Source organism: Trachurus japonicus, chromosome 1 (genome assembly GCF_045865225.1).
Source record: "Trachurus japonicus isolate A0001 chromosome 1, Traja_1.0".
Classification (NCBI taxonomy): domain Eukaryota; kingdom Metazoa; phylum Chordata; class Actinopteri; order Carangiformes; family Carangidae; genus Trachurus; species Trachurus japonicus.
The window spans coordinates 19,774,568-19,799,881 of record NC_140907.1 but is presented as its reverse complement, the minus strand read 5'-3'; the positions used below and the strand labels follow the sequence as shown (position 1 = coordinate 19,799,881).

At 41.1% G+C, this 25,314-nt stretch overlaps 1 protein-coding gene across 3 annotated transcripts in view; it reads right to left on the bottom strand.

Annotated features, from left to right (window-relative positions):
• dlc1 (DLC1 Rho GTPase activating protein) overlaps nucleotides 1–19,227 on the bottom strand; it is a 77,589-nt gene extending 58,362 nt beyond the window's left edge. The window contains exons 1-4 of one of the 3 annotated variants that reach the window (XM_085778697.1): nucleotides 18,308–19,227; nucleotides 15,238–17,254; nucleotides 10,571–10,705; nucleotides 10,201–10,320 (exon numbers count right to left, since the gene is read on the bottom strand). In XM_085778697.1, the coding sequence (XP_085634823.1) occupies nucleotides 10,201–10,320; nucleotides 10,571–10,705; nucleotides 15,238–17,190 (2,208 nt within the window). In that variant the 5' untranslated portion in view covers nucleotides 17,191–17,254; nucleotides 18,308–19,227. Of the gene's footprint in view, nucleotides 1–10,200; nucleotides 10,321–10,570; nucleotides 10,706–15,237; nucleotides 17,258–18,307 lie in introns of those variants that run through there. The other 2 variants (XM_085778705.1, XM_085778689.1) reach the window with 2 other exon arrangements.
• Nucleotides 19,228–25,314: the final 6,087 nt, after the last annotated feature.

The following is a 25,314-nucleotide window of genomic DNA, read 5'->3' as shown; positions in this document are numbered from 1 at the left end:
TACATTCAGGAGCTCTCTTACATCTGCTGCCATTATACCCTGCCCATTTGACAACTGTCTTCTACATAAAGTACTTAAGGTTTTCCCAAAAAAGTTGCTAGATTTAAAAAAAATATCCAGAGAACATAAAGTTGCTAAAAGGGTTTGAAAAGTCAGTAAATCTAGCAACAAAGCAACTAAGTTGTCAACACAGCTTGTTTTATTAAAACCCTTTGAAAGAGCAATGACAATGGGGGAAAACATGGTGGATGCTACTGTATAACCTGATCACTCAGTCACGTTGTATTCAGCTGACCAGTGCTGTAACTTCTTCAGTCAGTTAGTCGGTCAGTCAGTGACAAGCACATTCATGGGACTGACCCAAGTGGTCCTTCAAAATATGTAACTATCCAACTGGGACTCATTTGTAGAGATTTAGAACTTAAGTTGGAACCAATGGGTTTTGGGCTAAGAGTCAAAGACAAAATAGAAAAGTTGAAAAATACCTAAGCTTTTCACATAATTTGTTGACATAAAGCAAAACATGGAGGAACACCAGCCTTGTCCTTCAATTTTCCCATGATACATTAAAAAATAGCATCATACAGTACTGGTATGTTGCTTTTAGCGGCTGTACCAAAGATTTTTCAAAACTGAGAATCTTAAAACAGTTTCCTTTATTTACTCGCAGAGAGAATAACCTTGAATAATGGAATCAATATGGGAGGTCTGCTTAGCACTAACAAGACATTTCAGTTCACCAGTGTGCGCCCTTCCTATTGTGTAAACACCACACCACGGGTTCCTGTCAATGACCCATGAAGTCACTTACACACAGTGTAAATCTCACCTTCACACAATGCTGTGTTTTCCCTCATAATAGCAATTACAGTTGAATAAATGTGAGTGTGAGGCCACGGAGCCTAACAAGAATGTGAATGAATGGGTACCAGTAAGTACCAGTGTTTTCATAGCACCTTGGTCACATATTTTCCCCCATGTTTGCCTGTGTTCCCCCTGGCCTGCCACAGTGCAGGTTGTCCCAGTGTGAGGTTGTACGGGCCGTGTCAGGTGTCCACTGGAGAGCTGTAGTCTGCAGAGCACACAAGCGTCAGCTGCCTCATTTACTGCCACTAATTTACTGGAAGTGGGTTGTGTGGGGGCACAGGGGGTATGGTATGTGTTTGCTTTACACATGTGTGTATGTGTATAGTGGCCCTACAAGCATGTGTGCCTGCATGATTGACCACCATAGGGTCATTACTACCATTTCTATAGCCAGACGTATAGTGAAGTAAGTTTCCCACAAACTATTTCAGTGTCAGTGAGGATTTCATAAGTGTTGACATTAATAAACAGGGCTGGGTTTTCTGTATCTGTTTCTCCCAATACAATACTAGTTTTGGTACTTGGTACATCATTTGAGAAATATCAACTTTTGAAAAATAAATTATTATTATTATTATTATCAATCACAAGTCAGAATTCTCTACCTCCTCATTTATTTTGTGTAAGTTGTTGAATCCATGTCTGTCTGACAGTATCAAGTATGCAGTATTGTGTCCTGTGTTGTTCCAGCTCTTACGTAATTGGAGCAACATGTTGTTTAAATGTTCAAACCCGAGACTCCATGTTGTTTACAGCTTTAACTCAGATGCAAATATTCTCCATGTGTTGAGGATAATTTATCTTCAGTTATCTTTGGAAATTTAAATTGTCCTGACTGTTTCAAAAAAGCTATGCTGCACAGCGTAAGTTTGTTGAAACACAAGCGATCTGCTTTTCGCTCATCATTAGTGACAAGAAAATAGGGTAATGTTTTTCAGTTGTGGATCCTGCTTCTGTGTGGCCGTATACATGTGAGTGTGGTAGAGATGTTAAGCAAGGCATTGGCATGTAGCGCTTGCACAACTAACCTGAACTGTCCGCTTCTCAACCCCACTGCCACTCTCTCAACCCCAGCCCCCTCCTGCACTGCAGCTGCAGTGTGTGTGTGTGTGTGTGTGTGTGTGTGTGTGCGTGTGTGAGTGAGAGTGTGTGACCACCCAGGGTCTGTGCTGGCCAAGGATTAGGGGGCTCAAGCTAACCCAAACCTTTTTCTCCACCACTTAACACAAATGGCTAAATTGGTGCAGATGGCTTATGGTCATGTTAGCTGGCGGCTCAGCACTAGATGTATAAGGTAGCTATGTGTGATAGAGGGAAGAGAGTCTGTTCGTGTCTGTGTGTGTGTGTGTGTGTGTGTGTGTGAGTAAGTGCACGTGCAATTCTGTCCAGCGCCTTTGGAGATGTTATCTGAAACTCATTTCTGTATTTGACTGGCATGAACGTGCTCTTTCTGCCCTGCACTTGTAAAGGAATTTTTTTTTCTCCATGCTCTGTCGACCCCCGGGTGCACATATGCAGGGAAACGTGGGAAACAATTTCATTTTAGCCCTCTCCTTGAGTCCAACCCCCACTACCCCTCATATTTCCCCCCCTCACCGCCGTTCCAGATTTGAATAGTTTCCATATGTCACACTTGGAGTGTGTCAACAGGAAGTGATGCGATGACTTGGTGTAATGATGCGTTGGAACATTTCCTGTGGAGGGGGTATATTAGTGTCCAGATGTTGGATTTAACAGCTATTTGAAAAGAAAATAGCTCCAGACAAAATTTGGTGACACTAAAAAAAAAACTAAAAAAAAAACGGCTTAGTAACATGCACTGACATCTTGAATAAGACTAAAAGTTAGGCTATGGGTACAGTTTCAGTCCTTAGTTGTGTGAGGAGGTTAATGATTTCCCCATACACACTGCACACACACATACACACGCACACAGGCAGACCACTAGCTGAGGCCTCAATCGCACATTCAGCCTTGAGTTTCTGTATGGGGTGGTTGACTGAGAGAGTGAGAAAAGTGGATTCGCACACACACGTACAGACACACACATTTGCCTTTGTTTACAAGAGTACGCCAAAGCAACAGGCTTCTGGTTTCAGGCAGTGTCTGGTGGGATTTAGTGCTGGGCCCCTGGAGCATAAACTGTGAACTGTTGACTGGCCCTTGGAATCCATCACCAGACGAGACAGTAACTCTTAGTAACTTGTCTGACCATAAGACTCTTCCTCCCAAAAGGAAGACTAAACCATCCCCAAATTCCACTTCTTAGCTCATTGTTACTGGTGGAGCATCCTGATGCTTCCACTGATACTTACTTGTACGTACATGAAAACAGCTTATCTTAGTCTCTGCCAAAGAAGTTGGTTTCCTCTAATGCACCCAACAACATTTGCTCAGGACTTTGTGTTTTGATTTGTAAACCAAGGCAATGATTTTTATGAATGAATCTGCAATTACAGTGAGAAAACAACTGAATTCAATTGAATCCCCCTCATGCATCTTATAGGTTGGTATGGTCGGTGCAAGTTTCATTATATTATAATAAAAATAAACCAAACATGGTTCCACTTCATGGGAATAAAAGAGTAAACACCATTTATCCCACTTTCATGGGATGGTTTCATATGTATACTACTTTGCTGAAACATTTGTGGATGAAATGATAAATTGATTTTTTTTATGGAGAGAAAAACAGACACTGAAAAAAAACAACAACACAAAAAGGTATACGGTAAATTATCCCAGGTTGACAATATATTGATGTGGCTCTTTTTCCACATCTTTTGCTGAATTATTCTGATGAAAGCCTTGTTTTTAAAATGTCAAAAAGTGGCTGTAAGTAACATGTGTAGAAACAAATGCCAAACAACTGCTGCGCACATACTAGACTGGTTAATAGACAAAATGTGTCACCTGTTCCCGCTCACCATGTTGAATTTGTGGCTTATGAACCAATGTTAATAAGGATAAGCCCTATGATCCCGACTGCATCAACAATGCTTGCCTGTGGATTAGTCACTGACATTTTTGGGAGAAAGCAGAGAGTGGGTTAACAACACAGAGGGATTAGACTGTCCTCTGTAGAAGACTGTGGTGGCCCCATAGTGGTCCCTGTGGCAGACACACAGATTATTGACTTACCAGAAGGACCAGTGGGCGAGACCCTGCTAGGTCATAGTTTTGCAACATTTGCTGAGGAATGCAAAGTCTTGACTATCTTCTTTAGAGGGTATGGCATTTGACTAAATCAGGCCAAAGCGTTGAACTCTATGTAACTTTACAGTAAACACACATGATGCACAGGTCCGATAAATAAAGAGAGAAAAGCAAACATCTTAACGAGCAGACCGCATTCCTCGACATTAAAACGAATGATTAATTGGGCAAGACACCTAGGTGTATCTTGGCTGAGGTAATGTAACTTCAAGGCAAACACGGATGGAAACACACAATCACAAACAAAAATGTGAACACATGCTCGAGCTGAATGCCCCAATTAAAACCCTGCGCCACAAGCCTGAATGAGTGTTGCCTAAATTGCACCTGGTTTCACAGAGCATTCCTGTGTACATGTTTCAGCATCTATGAATGTGTGTGTGTGCGTTTCTGAAAGTGCATCCAGTATGTTTGCTCGTCGTGTGATTTATGGCTCTTCATTATCAGCGGGCTGCAGGGGTGTTTCCAGATGCCTGTATTTTCCAGTTACCCTGAAGATTTACTGTTAACATCATCCAGCAACTATTCCTTGTTCTTTTTTTACTCTATTTTTTACATAATAGCTTTGAGATTAACTCCACTGACTCAGTGTGTGCCCATAATACTATCAAGGAATACTTGTTAGCAACAAACACAGTGGAGTGATGCTTTTAAACTGGATGTGTAATTTATGTGAGCAAAAAAACTGTACCGTAAACCATATGGAGTCGGTAAATCTCACTGGTGATTATGTTGATGTGATTTTGGCGACATGACACACAATGTTGTCATAAAGACAAACACAGAGATGATTGCTGATGGGCACAGGGTGTAGACATGGAGATTTATGTGACACCGCAGAGATGCTAAAACAGAAAACTCATTCTGTGGAACAATTAAGCATATCATAGTCTAAATCCATTTTGACTAAGTGTTCAGTATGCACAATGAGTCACACTGATACATGTGGACAATTTCAACTGCAGTGCCTTTTTGACTGTGAGCTTTGTTTTGCTTTGGACTTGCTGGATTTAGTTGTTGTTTTTTTTCTGATTCTCTGCCAACAGCAAAATAAAGACAATATATATTCATTCAGTATATCCTTCTCTCTCCTGTTCTTGGAGTGCTTTATGCAAAGGCTATAGCCTTGAATCGACAGGAAAAACAAGATTTCCTTGTGGGGGTGGGGGAGGACTTCATTTTCCACATCCTGCTCCAAACACAAGCCTTTTCTTTTTTTTCTCACCCCCTTTTTTTAAATCACAGCAGGTCTGTGTTTGTCTCCGTGTTACAGCTGTGCTCAGCAGAGGAGTGACCTTGGGGACAATGACACCACACAAAGTGGCTAGCATGGCCATGACCAGAGCCACTGCTGGCACTCCTTGTTAGACTGAACGGCGGGTGGGTTCATAGCTCACTGACTCATTACGGCTTACTACAGTCTTATGTGAGTGGAATGTAGGCAAACATAATGACGGCCGTTACATATGGTGTTGACTATTGACCAAGGAATGGGAATGAAAGAGAGTGAGCGCAAATGTAGAGATAACTAGGAGGCAGTGAAAGTAGCAAAATATTGACTCTTTTATCCGAGTGGGTCATTGAGAAGGTGTGGTTTGGACAGAGGATGTTGGGGGACTGAGAGGCTGCCAAACCGGAACGCAGAGGAAGGACAGAGCAGAGATCTGCTAGTGACCTTAGCACGCAAGCCACAGAACTTCTATTGTCCACCAAAGCACAGACAGATAAAGAGCTGTGTCTACATGCATAACCGAGTGACAGGGAATAAAGCCTTTCCGACTTTCTAAAATAAAAATACCTCTAAATCAATCATCTCACAGAAAAAAAAAATCCCTGAAAAACCAGACATGGAAACTTCAGGGATTCACTTCTGAATTCGGTGTCAAACAACAGTACAACTAGCAAAAGGAGATGACAGATGTTGTGTTTGTAGCTCTGTTGCCGTGGAGACACAATACAGATCCAAACAAAGGGTTAAAGGTTGCCCTGTTATGGAATGTTTACCAAAGACGGAGAGGACCAGGGGCTGGTATAGGGCAGCGCCCTCCCTGTCACAATTTGCATGACATGTAAAAAACGCCCCCGTGCTAAATTTAACAGAAAGCGTTGCTCTGAGCCTCATTCACAAGTTGGGGTCTTGAGGGGATTCAGAGTGTACGTCTTGCTGGTGGGAACGCTAAGAGCTGAGGGTGACTGATATGTTGTTTCCGACTGTAACATTCAGAGGAAGGTGGTCAGGGGTCAGCAGCCTCCACCCGGCTGTGTGGCTTGGCACATCCTCCACAGCCACAGAGGTCTAAAAATGGAGCCACACAATAAATGGCTATCATACCATGCACAACTAAAGTTTATCACTATTGATTACACTTTTGAAGTCTAATTTTAGACAGCTAACACTGCAGTGACAAATAATAACACCTTAACAATTCTTTAAATAATTAGTGATGAAAGCATTAATAGTGTTTATAGTGTAAATATTTCCTGTTTTCTAGATCTGACAAAACAAGACATTTGAAGATGTCACCTTGAGCCGTTCAATTTTTATAGACCACATGGAAATAATTAACAGTTTAACTGATAATGATCAGTCTAAATATAATGTGTCGACAAACCAGTAGATGCACATCAGTCAATAAACCAAATGAAACCCACCTGTTGCACACACAACAATGTAAGCCAAACAACATTGTGAGACACCTGCTACACTAAACAAGTAATAGAGACCTGCCAACAAAAACACTGTGGGCAAAGAATAGCAGTTCCACCATAAGAAAAAAAACACCTGCTGTGGCACAACATCCGCTAAAAACGAGCCCCACATTCGATGCAAGAATAACAGCCACCTGCTGGAGGCTAACAATAGCCACCGGCTCAGCTAGCAAAGGAGCATATAAGTCTATTCAGTTGAACCCAGTGTCTTATCCAGAGCGGTCACGGTGAGTGAATGATAGCGTACATGCCAAGTGACTGTCCTCTCATCGCCAATCTACACAGCCACATACCCACATTTATGATGGTTACATAAAAGACAGCATGAGTATGTGCTTGGAACAGTCACACCAAAGTGTGACACTGAATGCCAGAAGGTGTCAGGTGGACAGTAATAACACTTGCCTCTTGCATAACCCCATCATAAGATGGAAGGAATGCAAATGCGCAATGATAAACACTTCACAGTTCACACAGGCTCTACAAACACAACTGATATCAAAATATGTACACACACGTACACACAAGCCAGTCGTTTGCACATGAGACAGACATTTCTTTCCACCAGACTTTCTACGCTGATATGCTTCAGTTTTAAGGCCCGTTTAAGGCCTGTTTCGCAAAAAACACACAGTAATTATAGCTTTCAGCCATAAGGTATTCAGATCTTTTTGTACACTTTACTACGATACAGCTTTAATTCTTAATGGATATAAACCGAAACTCAGTGATCAGAAATGACTAAGTGAAACCTCAGAAATTTGCTAATTCTCTGAACTCTCATTTACAAAAGTATTCAGATTTTTGATTCATTACTTTGTAACAGCTCTTTTTACAGCTTTTACAAAGTAATAAGTTTGTTATATCAGAAGAGAAAATCTTTTCCCTACTGGACTCAAGTCTAGCCACTCTACCACACAGGCCTGTTTGAAAGAGCACTGCTTAGATGGAGGTCCTTCTAGCAGCATCTCCCATTTCTGCAGAGGAGCTCTGCTAAAGCTACCACTGGGCTCTCCAAGGAAGACCCCAATCTCTCTACACATGGCGACCGTACGCATCATTTACTTCTTCAGATTTCCTCAGAATTGAACCTCTCACTGACCTTCCACAGGGACGTATTTATCTTGGCACTATACATATACAGTATCAAGGTTGTGTTGTAAGAGGTCCACATATGACTCTGTTTATATTCACTGCAATGGACTGGTTAATGTAAAGGAGTATGAACAGCGGAAATTGCTGTTGTTAATGTATCTTTGAAATAGTTGCTCTCACTATCACTTGCCAAAATGATATAGGGCATGTTGTGCACTATCCTGTGGAAATACCTTCCTGTTAGGATTGATGTCAAGACATGTTCAAGGCAACACATCCAAATGCTTTGTGGGAACAGTCAGATTTTTCTCTATAATATTGTAAGGTCCCGACCTTAACCTGTAAAGTGCCTTGAGATAAGGTTTGTCATGATTTGGGTCTAACAGATGTGTTAATGAAAAAGCTACTTTTTTAATATGATTTTTATACACAGTGCAAATTTAGTTTTCAGAGTATGAATTAATCTTTTTGGATGTGTGTATTCACTGTATGCAGGGTCCAATATAATTAAAGTGCAAATCCCTTCAATAAATTCCTGTAATGTTCTGCTTTTGTCAACAATGTGTCAGAAAGGTGTCTAACTAAACTGTCTACAGGTGTCTGACTAAACACATTTTGTGCAGTTTAACCCATGTACAATATATAGAAGAGAGGAGAAGGGATATCAAACATTATAAAGTAAAAATACATTCACAACTCAGGAATGCCAAATTCATTCTGTGCTTGAATAATTTATTATATTTTGCATGTTATACTCAACTTATTGTTGTGCAACACACAACTGTGATGCCTGGTTGAATTATAGCTTCACATCTGCCTTGTGTTTACATCATTTAAAGGATTTGCATTGTCTGGCTAAAAAGATTAAGTGGGCGTCACAAAACTTTGAGTCTGAAAGGACTCAGCAGACCCCTACAACTATTAACCACTGAGAATCCCCTTCATGAAGTCATCATCTGTTTGGCCTCAATCAATCACCCCTCAGGGGCCCCCACTGTAAAAAAAAAAAAAAAAGCCTCCTATTAGGTGCAGTGAAAGCAATGTTTACCCAAGCTTAGTGAGTTACCTTGGGTAACTGCAGGAACGGAGATTGTGGAAACAGTCGGTCACAGACATAATACATAACACATCATAGAGTGTGTTGATCTGTTCCAGTTAAATCAACCAAGAAATGTTCCTTTTTAGTGTGAGGGCAAAATACTTGTGACGTGAAACAAGACAAAGCAATGTCAAGAAGGGACTGAGAGAGATAAATCAGGAATGCGAGACGTCCTTTTTGTCAAACAATCATGACGTTTCTTCTGGATGCAGTGTTTTTGTTCTGGCTAGAAAAGAGGACTGTTTTGCAACAGAAGCATCCTGTCTGAAACTAAGCGTTGTACTATTATGCATCACTTCATCGAGATAAAGCGTCTCAACATCAGGTATTTCTTTGCAATTCAAATCAAACAACTGAATTGTAAAAGCTTGCTCAGGCTGCTGGCTACCAGCTTTGCCCTCATTCTGAAAGCAATGGAAAAGCAAGACTGACAAAGTCATTAAGTGAGCAAGCGAGGGGTTTAAAGACGCACGTCTCACTTGAAGTGTGTTCCCCCTCCCTCCCCCTTGCCCTGGCTTTTCACCTCCCAGACCCCCCTTTTGACCCCTTTGTTGGGGCGAAGGGGTCTAGATGTTTGGAACCAGCTAATTATAGAGGTTTAACGTCTGCTTGGCTAAGCCATGAGTGCTGGGGGACATTCCTACAATTGGGAAATTCACTACGTGTATGCATGTCTGTGAGTGCCCTCCGTGTTTGCTGTTTTTACATAAACTTTTGTTCAAACAAAAAAGTATTACACAAACCACTTAAAAAGCTGCTGAACAGTAGCTACATGCACATCTAAAAACCAAGAAAACTATTGTTCCATCATGGACACACAAGAAAAAACACTTTGAACAGCCACAACTATGTACAATTGATGCTTCAAGATCTTAAAATCATCCAAATTTATTTGGAGGTCTAGTTTTAATAATTATAATTCAATTTATTTCTAGGATATGTAGCATTACTGTATAAATAACCTCTCTTCTTTGAAGTTGGAGACACAACTAACAATTTCAGAAAAGAAAACGGCAAAGCAGAAGTAAAGACTTATGGCAAGAAATGGTACAGTGTTGGATTGTGTGTGTGTTCAGTCTAACAATGCCTCACGTATTTTGGTGAGATTAAAACACATTAGATGCAGAATTCCCACGTTAATGGCGCACCTCATGTCTTACTAATTATGGTACTTACTGTATGTGTTCTGATATGATAAGCGCTTCCTGACTTACCCCACTCTTAGGTTTTGCTCCAAGTGCAAGTGCAGGTCCTGAGGAGGAGGAGGAGGCAGCTGGAACATAAGGATGTGGAGGGGTTTGTGATGCTGCCGATGCAGATCCTAAATCCAACTCCTGCACATGTAAAATACAAAGATGCCAATGTGAAATGTATTTACATTTTGTACTAGAAGTTAAATTGAGCTTGAACTTTTTAGTATCTCTATGATCAGGAATATGGTTTTGCACATGCATGACACCCAACACAGTTCATCAGTTATGTGCAAGGAGACAGATGAATAATGCTCCCTAGTGGCCACTGGGGAACATGCAGTGATTAGTGCAGGTTAATTTCTGGCTTGCAGTAGAAACTACTCAGATGTACCAGGTGATGTCTCCGGTGGAGGGTGGGATCGCTGCCCATGGAGGAAGTCGCGCTGAGGGCATTCTCAATTTCCTGGTCTAACTGGTCCAGCTTCATAAGTAGCAACACCATCGAGTCCAGTCGTGTGTGTTCGCGCTGAATAAAGAGACAAATAAGAGAAAGAAACTGTCATCACTTCACTGACCTCATACATATAAAAGATTATCTTATTATCAATAAATGAGGCTGAAAAAATAAATTATATGAATATACTAAAACCAACTCTATGTGATCCAAGCAAGAGACATTTGAGTACAAGCTCTTCTGATAACGACGACGATGATGTGTGTCATGCGGTGCAGTCATCTAGCCATTAATAAACTAGATAAATCAGGAATAAAGGGTGCTTCTATTTGTAGTTATTAGCCTACTGATCAGGCTACATTTCAGGGATAGCTGCTGTGCAACTATTTTATTTATTTATTTACTTTTTTGCTCCGTCATTTAATCAGTAATAAATAAGAGAAGACTGGCCACAAAATGCATTATCTTGTTTTCTACTTTGGAGAAGGCACAAGAATGTTATCATCATAATCTCATCTCAACACGTCCTACAGTTCTTGGCGTTGCTGTCATCTAAGGTCAGTGTCAACTAACATCTAATCTACAAATTCATACTAACATGTCTCCAAAAGAATATGTGAAACTGACTCAGTTCTGCCAACTAAACTTTGGCTTTTGGCCTTTCAAAAGCCAAAGCATCCTTTTCCTCCAGTTTTCAATTTCACCCAGTAATTCCCCTGACACTTTCACCCTCTATTTATATAACATCTCTGATCTATTTGTTCACCATATGACTTGAAGCATTTAAATATTTCCCCTTTAGTCACACAGTATGGCTGTCCATCCATCCAAACACTGTGATAACAAGTCTCACACTGACCTCAGGTGGTGTATCTCCAGTAAAACAAGCAACATGAGAAACCTTCCAGCCCACCTTCACACCCCACATGCCACTCTGTCCTCTGTTATCCCTCAATGCTGTTTTCTTTATACAATATAAGCCCCTGTTACAAGTTGAAAAAACATTTAAAATCCCTCTATGCAATTCTAAATACAGTAAATGTTTTCATTTCCTTCTGCATGTCTTTTATCCTGGCTCCGGCCGGGTGTGGCTCTCAGTCTGAGCTTCTCCCTCTTGAGGACCCCCAAGAAATTACGTCACACTGCTCATTAGTCCCAAACAAACCTTGTTATAATATGGTCCAACAGACCCTGTTAAACAGTTTATGAGACTGAGCTCATGGGATGCAGCCAATGTGACTGTACATTTGTGTGAAGGTACGGAGGAATATAATAATAATATGTTAATGTGAGCCTTGTTTTCTCCTATGTGTGACACAGTGAAGAGAAATCCCATCGGGTTAGGATGAAGCAAATACTTCATACACATCATACATTTCCTGCGAACTGGCTAATGTGGTTTGATGCTGTTTGAGCCAAGTTTACAATGGGTGTGTACAGATGACAAATTTCATATGAGCAGAGTTGTGACTAATGCTAATGTGTGTGCTGTTGACAGCCTTATGGGTCCTAGATAAAATCTGCATCACGATAAACAGGCCACTGCCTCAGCCCTGTGACTGGCTTCCAGCTGCATCCCTAATAACATCTTATGACATGCACTTACATTTATTTTCCAGTTAGAGTCCAATTAGCCTGTCAAAAGCAGTTCCTATTGGGTTTGCAGAGAGAGCACATAGACATCGAGGGCATATACGTGTGTGTGTCATGGAAATGTGTCTCTCACACTGATGTCTTCACTGGCATCCGTAGCTAGCAGCGGCACACATCGTTACGGTCTATCTCGCAAAGTTTCTACAATGAAACATTGTATCATGGTAAAACAATGACATCTTTACGAGGCTTCGCTGAATGAACAAAAGCATCTGGCTCGAGATGGCAACAACAACCACAAAACGGCAGAGTAAAAAAACAAGTGCAACGCAATGTCAGGCAGCTCAGAGAGGCAAAGTTTTTCAGGGGGCATTCTGGTGGTTTGGGTGTTCTCAGAAGGTTTCTTTTCTCTCTTTCCCATCTTTTGAGGTTTCTCTTACATTCCTCTCAACTTCCTGTTTTTTTAGATGGGAGACAGTTCCCACACTGTTTGAACTCTTAGACCCCTCCTTCCCCTCTCCTTGCTCTTTTTCAAACCCCCCCCCACACTCAGTGGCCTGCATCCCATTTCTCAGACCTGTCCATTAAACTGAGGGTCTCCTTCTCTGCTGTGCTAAACATAACATACAGGCAATTACTCATCAAAACACTGCATACGCAGTCATGCACATTGTCTAGCATGGATATATCATTCATAACAGTAGCCAAAAGTTAATAAATAAGGACAGAAAAGGAAAAAGAGAGAGCACAGAGACGGTGATGTTGCCAAGTTGTCTACTGTTAGATAAATGACTGTTGAGCCAGTTTGGCCCTGAGGTCAGGATAAGGCCTTGTTGCTAAAACAAATAAACACAGAAACAAAGCCCAATATCAGGGTAATCTCAAGCCATTATGCAAACCAGATGGGTTCATTTTACAAACTGAATCTGCAACAATAATATAGTCCACTGGGAAGACCGTCATTTGTTGGTACAATATCTTGTCAGGGATAATTCCAGATTGCTGTTTCCATTGTCAAAGAAGAAATAATTAGATCCATTTGGTAATTTTATTCATACTATTCAAGAGATTTTTCTCCCTCTCCTTTACATGAGATATAATATTTTATTTCCCTTGTGATAGACTAATATCAATTTTAACTGCCTAAAGACTTTTCTGTCCTCATATTTTCCCCATAAATTGGCTTCATACGGACTGTGGTGCAGGCAAAGAAAAGATACGCCATTAACATGTGCAAGATGGATTGCTTTGGCGCCTTCTACTTTCATGGCTGAACTCCTCTTTTTCAGTTACCAGGAGCCAGGTTTTTGGGAAATTTAGGTTTAAAGTCGCTCTAAAAGATGAAATTAGATCCAGTGGAAATTAAGTGCAGCATCCATGTCCCTGCACTGGACTGTGCTCTCTCTCCTTTTTGGCAGCTGATGTGAATGACATCAGTAGTGACTAAAATGACCCCCACAGTGTCAATGCACACACGTAGTTCATGTTGAAATAATGTGATAATACATGACTAATTGTTATGATTACAGAACTTGTGCATTTTTCAGGAAAACTGAAACAACCAGTGTCAGTGTCAAATAACGTGAATGGTTGCGTTGCATTCATCACTCACACAACATAGCTGATTTTTAAGGGGTTGCGCAAGTCTACAGCAACATGACATCACACACATTATCTGTTGAGATATGCAGATCTGCTACACTGAAAATACATTAAAGTAAGTTCAAAGCATTTTCTATATGTGAACAAGACCACATACTGCTACAAGTCATCACCATGCAGCATCTTGTCACATCATAAAAACCATTATCATCAAAACGTCCTTTGGCACGCTTTAGTCTAAACATGGTCGGTAATCTAAAAAACAAACCAAAAAAAATCTTGTTTATTTTATGTTATAGCCTATATGATGAGGACATTTTGTCATTAATGATTAACATCTTTTGAGGTAGTTTTTAAACATTACAGTAGCACTTTATATGAGCTTTATAAATCATGAACACATAATGAATGGTTTATAACACACTTTTATGTAGTTGTACGCAGAGGTAGGCTAAGTGTTTATCAACATATTTTCAACTATATTATAACTTCTCCTGTGGTTAGACACCGATGTATAAACATAGAATGAATGACAATATAGCAAAGGATAGCTGTTATGCCTAATGAGATACTGTATAAACACCTAAAATCTCCTTTACAACTTTTCTCTAGCTTTTTTAAAATAACACAATGTAAATTAGAAAATGTTCAAGTTAAAATTTCCTCATACAAAGACACAACATTGAAATCAACTCAAGTGGAAGCACTCATATTAAACTCTGCAAGAGTTGCTGTTTATCAGAGAGCGACTGCCTTCAACTAGAACATATCACAAGAATTTAACTTTCCACAATATGGTACTTGTCTAAACAATGTGCCTGCTTAATGCATGCTGTGGTGTAAATAATGGATTTCTTGTTGTCATTCCAAAAAGGCTAACGCTGCAACTACTAATGGTGAATACATTCTGTCAGTTCTCTGGCCTCTGCTTTGTTCCGTTGAGCTCAAATTCACGGACCGCTTATTAAGTTTTTGACTAGCACTGCGTAAATTGTACAAACTACAGTATTTGCTGGAGGAAGCTGTTTCAGCCACCCTCCACCCCTGAGATTACATGAGTCTCCAACCCTGTCTACATTCATCGTCTTCATGCCCTTATAGGACCTTGTTTTGCAATGAGTGTTTGAGAAAGAGCAAAACATTTCACAGATCCCCCCACTCACAGATTTGTAAGCATGTGAGAGTGAAGTCATTGTTTTCCTAGACGCTTGCCAGAGTGTGGGACAAAAATTATTTGTGGGCTGTTTATGCCCAGTAAGTCTTAGTTCATTTTGAGACAGAACTTCATTTGAGGTGCTGATGTTACAACAAGATGACCACAGTGAAAAAAATACAAAGCTAATCACAACAAATACCAGCTTTGCCACACTGCCATCTCCCTTTCAAATCTATATTAGATTCAGCCTTACCTTTCTCATGCGTACTTTGACCACGTTGTCCTCTTTCACATCTCCAGGTTCATTTGGTCCATCTAAAGCTGGACTGGCAAAGTGTGCATCGCTGTAAGTAACCGTATGTGCGGCTTCTTCTGTTTCCTCCATTCTAGACAGTGTGGATCCTGGCCTGTGGTATTCCCTCTGACCATCTGCCACCTCAGAGGCAGGTGACTCACTGAAGTAACGACCAGAGGCTTGGTTGCCATGGATTCCCTCTGGTGAGAGCTCATGGCTGACCTCTGCGCAGGATGATGGCAGGTTTTGGGCGTGCTGCTCAGCAACTGCATGTTTATCGTCCGTTTGAGAGTGCTGAACATCTGGATTTTGGGTGACATTCAAGGCAGTGTTCTTTTGAGGATCCAGTACTGAGGTGTCATCTGGCTCAACGTAGCCAACTTCTAGGATAGTGTCCAGTTTTGAACAACTAGTCTCCGGCTGCTGAGCTGTGGTTTGATCCACACAAACAACCAACTCTTTTGACGCTGAACTTCCATCCATGTCTTCTGAGGTGCTCATTTCCACATACTGGTCTGCGCTCTGAGTCATGTTTGTCTGTGTGGGGTCTTTTTCTGAATATCCAGTATCCATTTGTTCACATGACACATTGCTGTTAACTGTCACAGCGCAACACTGACCTTTGAAACAAATATCAGATGATGCGACCGGCCCATACCCGGCTTCTGCTGTTTTCTCGCAGGTTCCTGCTTGTGCACTTTCCTCTTCGTGAGGCCCGATCATCCCTGTCATTTCAATATTAGGCTGTTCCAACAAAGTCTGGTAGGATATTTCACAACCGAGCGGCTGATCCATTACCCCGGTGCAGTCATGATGATCTCGCTCTCCTCCTCCAATGTCTCTCGAGTGATGTTCAGGTCCTGTATTTTCATTTAGAGGTTCTAGGTCATTTATTCCATCCAGCTTGTCAGCAGAATCTGCGCTCTGGTTTTCTCTTGCTACTTGGTCCCTTCCTCCTTCTACCATTAAAATCACAACTGGTTCCGCAGTTTTGACAGCTGGTGACATCACATCACCACCCTCCATCCTGTCAACTGGACTGTGAAGCACGCAAACAGGTAGGTTTACATTTGTACTGGCATGCTCAGAGGTGGAAATCTTATCTTCCTCAACATCTGGGAGGTCAGTTTGAGGTTCCAGTTCTGCAGCAGGGGACTGGTTTAGTGTGGCCTCAGAGATTTCAGGAGGTCTGCTGTAACCCTCTGTATGGCTCTCCTTTGTTTCCTGATGATTTGGAGGTTTGCCAGGCTGCTCACCAGCACATTCAGACAGTGGAAGCCCATTGTATGCAGAGATAGAGATGCATTGTTGCTCTTCACGAGAGATATGTGGCCTTTTAAAGACATTATCGTCATTGCAGATGTCGTGGCTCTGGCTGTTCTCTGTGCCAATTTCACCTTCGTTGGTGATGGTTTTCTCACAGTGTCTGCTGATATCAGCTGTACAAGAAATATTTGCACTAGACTTCTGACTGTTTGAGTTACAGTGAAACTTTCCAGAATTCCCCATGTTTGCGGTTTGGAGATCCTCTGATTCAGAGACCCTTCGGGAAATGTCAACATCCACCAACTCATTAGGGCCATGAACGTTCCCCTCATGCAAATCCAGTGGGACTTTTTCATTATTTTCTTTATTTATTTTCAATTGTTTTAATTCTGTGCCATCAATCCCAACAGAAGCTGTCACTTCAAGTGTCTGTGCCAGGTCCTGAGTAGGTAGTTGGTGGCAGCCCTCTGGCATGGAGGCACACCTTGTCCGTCGACCTTGTTTGGAAGCTCCTGACCCCATCCAAGACCCCTCGCTATCAACTCCATGACAACAGACCAGATCCAGATCATCATAGCTATATTGTAATCCTGAAGGGTGAGTCACGTGCTCCTCCCAGCTTCGTTTCCGTATGGCTACCGGCATGGTGGAAAGCCAGCGCTATCCCATAGAGCTGTATTTGACACCAGGCAAAAGTGGAAAAGTAGGTCTGCTGCAATTGAGAAGAGAAATGGGGTTAAGAAACAGTCGTGTTCTCAGGTTATTAGTTTACAGTAAGTGAAAGTGCAGATGACAATATGGTAAATAATATTTCACTTCTAAAGTAAACAGCTGGGAGAAGTGGGTGGAAGTTCAAGAGGGGCGTAAATATATTGCATTCACAGTTCCTTGGAAAGTATAAACTCAGCTGGGTCTGTATAAGATGACAGGGAAAACTAACATGGGAAACTGATATTTTCATACAGAACCGTCACAAAGTTCACATTAGTACATGCTAGCAGGACTGAATGATTCTGACGTGGCTGTGTAACAAATATCCAGGAACAAAGCACAACAATGTAGCTTGGACTCCAAATCATCACGATAGCCATCCAGATAGGAATACTTATCGGTGTGTTAACTTTTTTTGCATCTTTACAAGCTGGACTGTAAACAAACCAGTTTGTTAAACTTACCCTGAAAACTTCCAATACACATTTACGTCAATAGTGCAACACTAGTCTGGATAAATTCAGGGTGAAATACAGGTTTAACTGTAACTCTGCACCAACACATGTATCCACAAATGAGAATGATGTAACTAAAGGAAATTAAAACTGAAATGTTATTAAGTGTCCCAGAACAGCTTGTTCTCTGCATTTCAAAATTGTCATCATACATTGTGTGGTGCTATCACAGGAACAGAAGCAAGCTCTATACCTCACTGTGTTTTTTTCCTGTTGTTCTAGGTCAGAATGTACAGCAGGATGCACTCGACTCAAACTGAATCTGATCTGCTATATTCCAAAAAACATGATGACAGAAGCGTAGGTACAAGGGTTGATAGGAAATCCTGGATGTGCCTACTGAGTGAGTGGAAGCTACACACCTGTTTTTATATCATACAACTTCAAAACAACATATTTTCTATTATGTAACTAGAGTGAGTGGTAAAGAAATACAAAGTATTTAGCACATTGTGTCATTGAGTTGTGTCTTCAAAGTTTCATAAAGGCAACAATCAATTTTAAAATTCGAAACTTTTTTTTTTTTGCCTTTTCACCTTTTGTTTCCTCAGAGGAAAAGCTGGAAGATACCAACTGCCATCTGCACCATCTGTCACAAACCTGCACCTGGTTATGAGTTCATTTAGAGAGGTCACAAAAAATGTCCCAAAGCAGTTACTTCTTCAACTTGCCCTCGAACCAACAGCAAAATTGACACCTCATTTCATATAGTTCATGTTGAAGTAACAATTACTTCTCGTAAATTTTCCAGTGATAACATTGTTTTGTATTTTTTTTTCCAACAGGTGATAATCCAAGAAATGGTTTGCAGATCAAGGTTTTGCTATTGAAAAGAGTTATCCAGAAATGTTTCCCAAGTTGCCTTTTCATTCATCCACCAAAAGCAATCCATCCACGTTTGGGTAACATAAATCCATCTCTTTCCAACAGGGTTGACATACGCTTTACTTTGTAAGAAGTCCTTAGTCTAGGTTTCTGCAAGCCATTTTCTGGACTCTAGTCAGTATCTTCGCTGTAAAACTGTCGGGCGGGCAGTGAATCCGCCAAAGGCAGGCAGAAAGCCGGGGAGCAGTGAAAAGTCCATAGACAACTTCCATCTTGATCACATTAAGGTTTTTGCTGACGCTGAATGCCAAAGAGTCGGGGTGGTGTAAGAGGGGCCGGGTTTTCTTTCCCCCACTCCACCCCTCTCTCCTCCGTTCTATCCCTTTTCTCATCAGGTCCCCTCCCCGCTGGTTTTGACAGGGAGTCTGAGTCACATCCTAGGAGCCCCATCCCCCGTCTCACAACTCACCCAACACACTATACGCATTTATTCACTCCACCCTCCTTCGATGTACTTTCTCTCTTCGCTGTTTCAATAACTTCCTCTTGATTTCTTCTCTCAAAACTTGTCTCTTTCCTCTTCTTAGTGGACTTTGTGCCCGTACTTCCTCAGCTTGCTACTTCACTAAGCTGGGCAAGACTCCCACCAGTTGGTTTTGATTAGTAACAGACAGGCTGCTTCGTAAGACCTCTGGCTGTGGGCCAAGACAGATTGCTCTTATGTTTAGGCAGTTATATCTGAGGCATGCTTCTTTTTTTTAAATAATTTGTCATCTTGTAACTCTACAAGCATTCTTAACCAAACACACTGGCACTAGTGAAAACAACACAAGGCAAGATATCTTTGCAGCTGTGCTTTAAGAATACATTTTTTCAATATGACCACTGAGAAAACGTTGTATCACAATGGGAACAGCTTTGAACGAGCTCTAAATCTGATATCTTTGTTTTACAGGAGACTAAAGCATTTAAGGAACGAAATGCCAGCAATTCATTTCCTAATATAGTAATTTTTGAGAGGCACCTAGTAGAAAGAAAAGGCAAAACCAGCCATTGTCACCAACACAATTTAAGACAAGTGGTAATCAGTAAATGTTGCCTTTAACCTTCCATTTAGACTGGAATTGTAAAATAAGCATTGAACAGTCAAAGACCTGCAGACCTCCCAAAATGAACGACATAAATTAATTACACTCACACCTCCTATACTCTCATTTGTGTCACCCAAGCACTAGAAACTTATGAAGCCAACCTCATACAAAATTCAAGCTGTGACCAGATTTACATTTGCAATTTTTTGTCAACAGGATCAGCTGCACAAAAAGAGCAAAAACATTAAGGCAACCGGGACAATCCAAACACAAGAGAAAACTGGAATGAAGCCCCCTCCAACCACCACCACAACCCTGGCCTCTAACCTCTGGGTCATCCAGATGTGAGGTGAGACTCTAGATAAGTCTTTTCTTGGGGCCCTTGCTGGGAAACTGTGCACTGCTGTCAGTGTTGGCTCTCCAGGGACACAGATGGTCATACTCAAAGGGGAAGGATCCAAGTTCAACAAGACTCCTCAGCAGCATGTCACATGATGCGCTCTGTGGTTATGCCGAGTGCAGTGTAACGAAATACAGATCTTTTCAGTCACAGTAGCTTCCATGTGGATATGGCTGATGGTTGAAGCACAGGGGCCGACACAGTGCATGACTTAGGCTATCCACTCATTACCTCCTGTGGACATCCAACACAGGCCTATAATTTAAAAGACCAGGCCACCCCCCTGCCAATCAGACCATCCTGCACAGCCCCAGGGCAACTGGTCGACGTCACTATCTGATCCATCAGTGATGTTGTGCAAACACATGTTCAATCAACACATGTGAGACAAGATGCCCATCAGCATTGTCTCTGTATGGTTTGGTGTGAGCTGCAAGCTGAAGCATCAACATCAGTGCATTAAAAAAATGTAGCTTGAACAATCAGAGTTTACAGGTACAGTAGTTGCTCTGTTAGACACAGAGGTGAAAATAAGCATGCTAACGTGCTGAAAATGGCAGTATTAACTTGCTGAACATTGATGTGGTTTAGCAGGCGGATGAAGATACTACTTATAGGACATTTATTTGCTTGTAAACCACCAAAAAGGACAACATTTAAACAAAAAATGATAGTAAAACTAGAGGAAAGGTAAGGTGATCAAGAAGGTTATTACAATTCATCCTGATGGGACCTAAATTTGTTTACAAAAATTTGCAGCAATCCATCCAGCTGAGACATTTCACCCAAATTACACATAGTGTCGCTAGACGGAAAAGTCACAGGATTGCTGAAATTATCAGGTTACATGATCTGGGAATCCTGAATGTCTGTATTAAGATTTCATGGAAAATTTCATCCAAAGTAGTTAAGATGCTGATTCCAGCCTCGGCCGTTGTGGCGATACATACCGAGAGACAGACAGACAGACCCGGCTTCCCTCGAGTCATGCTGCTAGCACGGCTAAAAATGATTCACTCTTAGAAATAACTTTCCACTTATTATACAGAGCCTTGCATGTGTGAGTATAACTTCACAGAACAAACTGGAACTGAAGCCTTTTCCTTTTTTGTGGTTCTTTGTGTGGATGGGTTGTGCAGCGCAGTCAATTCTGTTGTCTGTGTAAATGCTTACAGCGTACTGTACATAGTTATTCCTTAGTATGTGAATATTTATTTGCCCTTAAGAGTCATCATTACAGACTAGACTCTGTCGAGGTCCCACATCACAGACAAGCATGGACACTCATCGGCATGCAGCATCATTGGTCACATGTCTGGAGTGGTCACATACATGGTTAAGAAAGACCTATTCATGATTCACCCTATAATCCCCCACTGTTCAAGCTTCTTAAGTGGAGCAGTGAGGGCCCAGAGGAAACAGCCTCACATTCCTCACTGATATAGTTTATTATTGGAAAAATAAGCCAGCCTAAATCATGGGCACTGAAGAACACAAGAGTGTTTGCTCATGTAGGAAAATGTAGGTGACGCTTACAGAGAAAAAAACAAAACAAAACAAAACAGAAAAAACATTCCCTCCCATAACTGAGTCATTTTGAGTTCTTGCATATACAAAGACTGCTTGGAAAAGATTTTGTTACAGCCTTTTTAAGGCTTCTTTAAATAACTACTGTACTTGACTAGTATGTAAGTTATAAAAACGTATCTTGAGATCATTTACACTAAAAGGAAAACCAAACAAAATGCCAGAATCTCATCTGACGTTCTAAAAATAACGTCAACAAACCACACCAGGATCTTTGCAATCCTTTCCTGTCACTCGCTATGCCCTGTGGTTAACTCCCATTTTCAAAAGGCCAGAGTCATGCCGGTTTAAATAACAGTGTTCGTGGCCTGGGTGGGAACTTGAGCAATCACAATATTCTTGAATGAAACCTCACAGCGTAGATGATGCAGCTTAAATGCACGTAAAAACCCAGCTGAGGGCTGCATTGCTGTCTTGATTAAAAAAAGTAAATCAGGGAAGTTAATCATCTGTTGATTTTAACTTTTTTTTGCTTGTGTGGGTCTAAACGCAAGAAGCCGACGTGGGAGAAACCGAGGGGGTCCTTGGCCACTTATCATGGGTTGTAATGTGACTGTTAGCGTGGGAACAGGAAGTACAAGTTATTGAGGATTCAGACCATAACAGGCTAAAATAATCTTCTTGAGAGAGGGTCCCTGTGTGGATGTGTGTGCATGATGCAAGGGAGGACATTGTATGTGTGTGTGTGTGTGTGTGTGTGTGTGTGTGTGTGTGTGTGTGTGTGTGTGTGTGTGTGTGTGTGTGTATGTGTTTCCTTTGTCAAATCAGACGATAGAGACTTGTGTCATCTGGACCTTATATCTTTATGACGACAGTGGAAAATTCTCACATTGTGAGAAAGTCCCATCCATGCTCCCTGTGTACCATCTGTTTTCTGTTTTTTAGATGTCTCACATTGTTAAAAGCCCTTAAGAAGTCCTTGCTCTGAAAGCAAACATCCTGAGATAAGCATCACTCACAGTCCCTGCATTCGTGTTGGAAAGTATTTGGTCAAATCTAGAATTATTATATTTCACATCAGCAAATATAAAAAAAAATGTTAATAACACAAAACCACCAGAACCATTAACTGCAGATGAACCTCATTATCTGTTCCGGCTGTAATTATTTGTTTACCTCATACCTTGTGTAAAAGTGTACAATCTCATGCAAAACAATATTCTGTTGATACCCAATATGTGTACCTATTATATACAAGCTTTTAGAAAATAGGATGCTGCTAATGTACACGTCAACAGCCTGCTTCAAACAAGAATCCATTTTGCAGAAAATTCCCTACTGAGGAACTGTGAATGTTTTAAGGTTTTAAGCAGGAATAAACAAAAACTCCAACTAAGAAAGCCATCACAACAAGAACCCTGTCCTTTTTGTCCTACAACCCCTTTTTCCAGATTTCAGAAATAAAACTAATATGGCCACTCTCCTCTAAAATCAAAATGCTAGACTTACAAGAAACACAGTTGGTTTAGAGTTTAAACATCCTATTTCAGTACACCGCACTGCAGACAAAATTTGTTAAAAGAGGTTAAGTGTAAGAGTCAGGGATAAAAAAGTAAATGTAGTCTGTCTTGCTCACACAATCTACCTGCATCTCAAACAGACAGTTCCATATGGATCACGGCATGGCTAGATGGCAACAACAGCTGGATCCCATTTGTGTACTCTGGCTTAAACACGTGGCTCATAACCCTTTAACCACCTGCACCTCAGCACATTCTCACACTTCTGTAGCCTTGTTCACAAGAACGCACACTTTATTTAAAGAATACATTTAAATACTGAAATTCACATTTGGTTTGTGATATTTTACCAACAAAAACCTGCTGAACTTTTTGGAGCATCACTGCATTAAAAGGAAAGAAATGTCAGTATTTGATTTTTAATGGCTCGTCTTGGGAGATGCACTGTTTCTTTCAAAAAAGGTGAGGGACCCACAAAGAACCTACTGTTAAACTGAAAAATGTGCAATTTGTCACAATCCCTTTCAGCTTTTTTTCAGAAAAAAAAAATCAATATATTCCCTGTTTGTAATTCACCAAATCCTTTAAAGCTTAACATTTTCTAAATGCTTGAATCTAGATTATTATCTGAGGACATAGGCACATAATATTTATCCTCTTGTCTTGTTTATGAGGAATGACTTTGAACTTGGACCAGATTCTTTGAGTGCCAAGTCAGTGACGTACTACAACCCCCCTTACCCCCCCACCCAGGACTCTGTTGAACATATGCTGTGTTGGCATTGACTCTTCCAGTGGAGATCCAGGAAAACGTGTTGTCCTTGGACACCGTTGCCACAGCAGCATCAGCAGGACATACTTGAGACCAAGAGTCAGGAGATGCGGGGCCAGGAGCTGTTTCATCATTTGATGAGAGGGACCTCTCAACAAGTTATGTTTCCACTCCATGTTGGTTTGCATTTTGGTTCCAAATGTAACCTCCCAACATCTGTGGTTGTTTGGACTCACATACGGACATAATCAGCTGCTCGTCATATGTTCTGGTCCTGCAAGATCTGTAGGCTATTTCCTTCCTTTACTGTATGTTTTGCATTTAACCTATACTGACAGAATAATCAGGGGCATTTGTGTCTGTCTGGAATTAAATGTTTTTTTTTCTATGTCTTTGACAGCAGATATTATGCAGTAGTCTGGGACGCACCTTCAAAAGCACAATTATACAACTGTGCCTTCACAGTAAAAAGTGAATGAGATTGCTACATTTAAATATTTGCCTTCCCTTCCACCCCCTCTACCCAGCGCAGTAGAAAACATAGGCAGTCTATGAATAAGAGCTGGGGGAGAATAAAAAGCAAGTCACCTCTTCTGCAGGAAACTGTTAGACATTCCAGCCCACTCAGGAAGTCTACAGGTCAGGAAACCTGCACTGCGAGGAGCAAAAGCCTCTTGAAAAACAGCAAGGGTGCTATCTCCTTGAAACTGTGTTACTCAAAACATCTGCATCTAGTGTTGAGCCATTAATTGCAAACACTTTAGTCAAAACTATTAGGGAAAAACCTCAATTCCTAACAATGAAATGATGCATGGGGAGCCAGTATTTCAAAGGTTGTGTACAAAAACAGGAACATTTCAAATGACTACTCTTTGCTTTGACTTTTAAATGAGGAATGCTCCTACCAGATGCAGTGAATTTGCACAGTGTCTGAGGAGATGATCCTTCAGCTGGAGGGGCTGCGGAGGCTTCATCGACGTACATTCCCACTCAGGTCACACTGGGCACCCTGAAGTCCAGTCTGCCAGCAGCAATGGGAGTGACTGTAATATACAGTAGGACAACATAAGCAAGCTAGGATATGATTGCAGAAACGACTTGAAATAACTTGAAACAGACTGTTGTTACAGTAGGCGACAAAATAAGGAGTAACTGTAAATACATTTACCACGGTTGTCTTTAGATTTAGTTTACATTTTTAACACACTGTCGGCCATGTTAACACATATTTAAAAGGCTATGCAGACACTTTTGTGCAACCTTAATAAAGTCTCAAAAATTTAAGGTTTAGGCTTCCCAATGAGACCGGGCAGGCAACATGAAAACGTGAGAGTGGCTTGTAACTAACTGTCAATGCCCAGGGCTAATGACACTGAAACGTGTCATGACTCAGCTTCTTGGGTTAAAT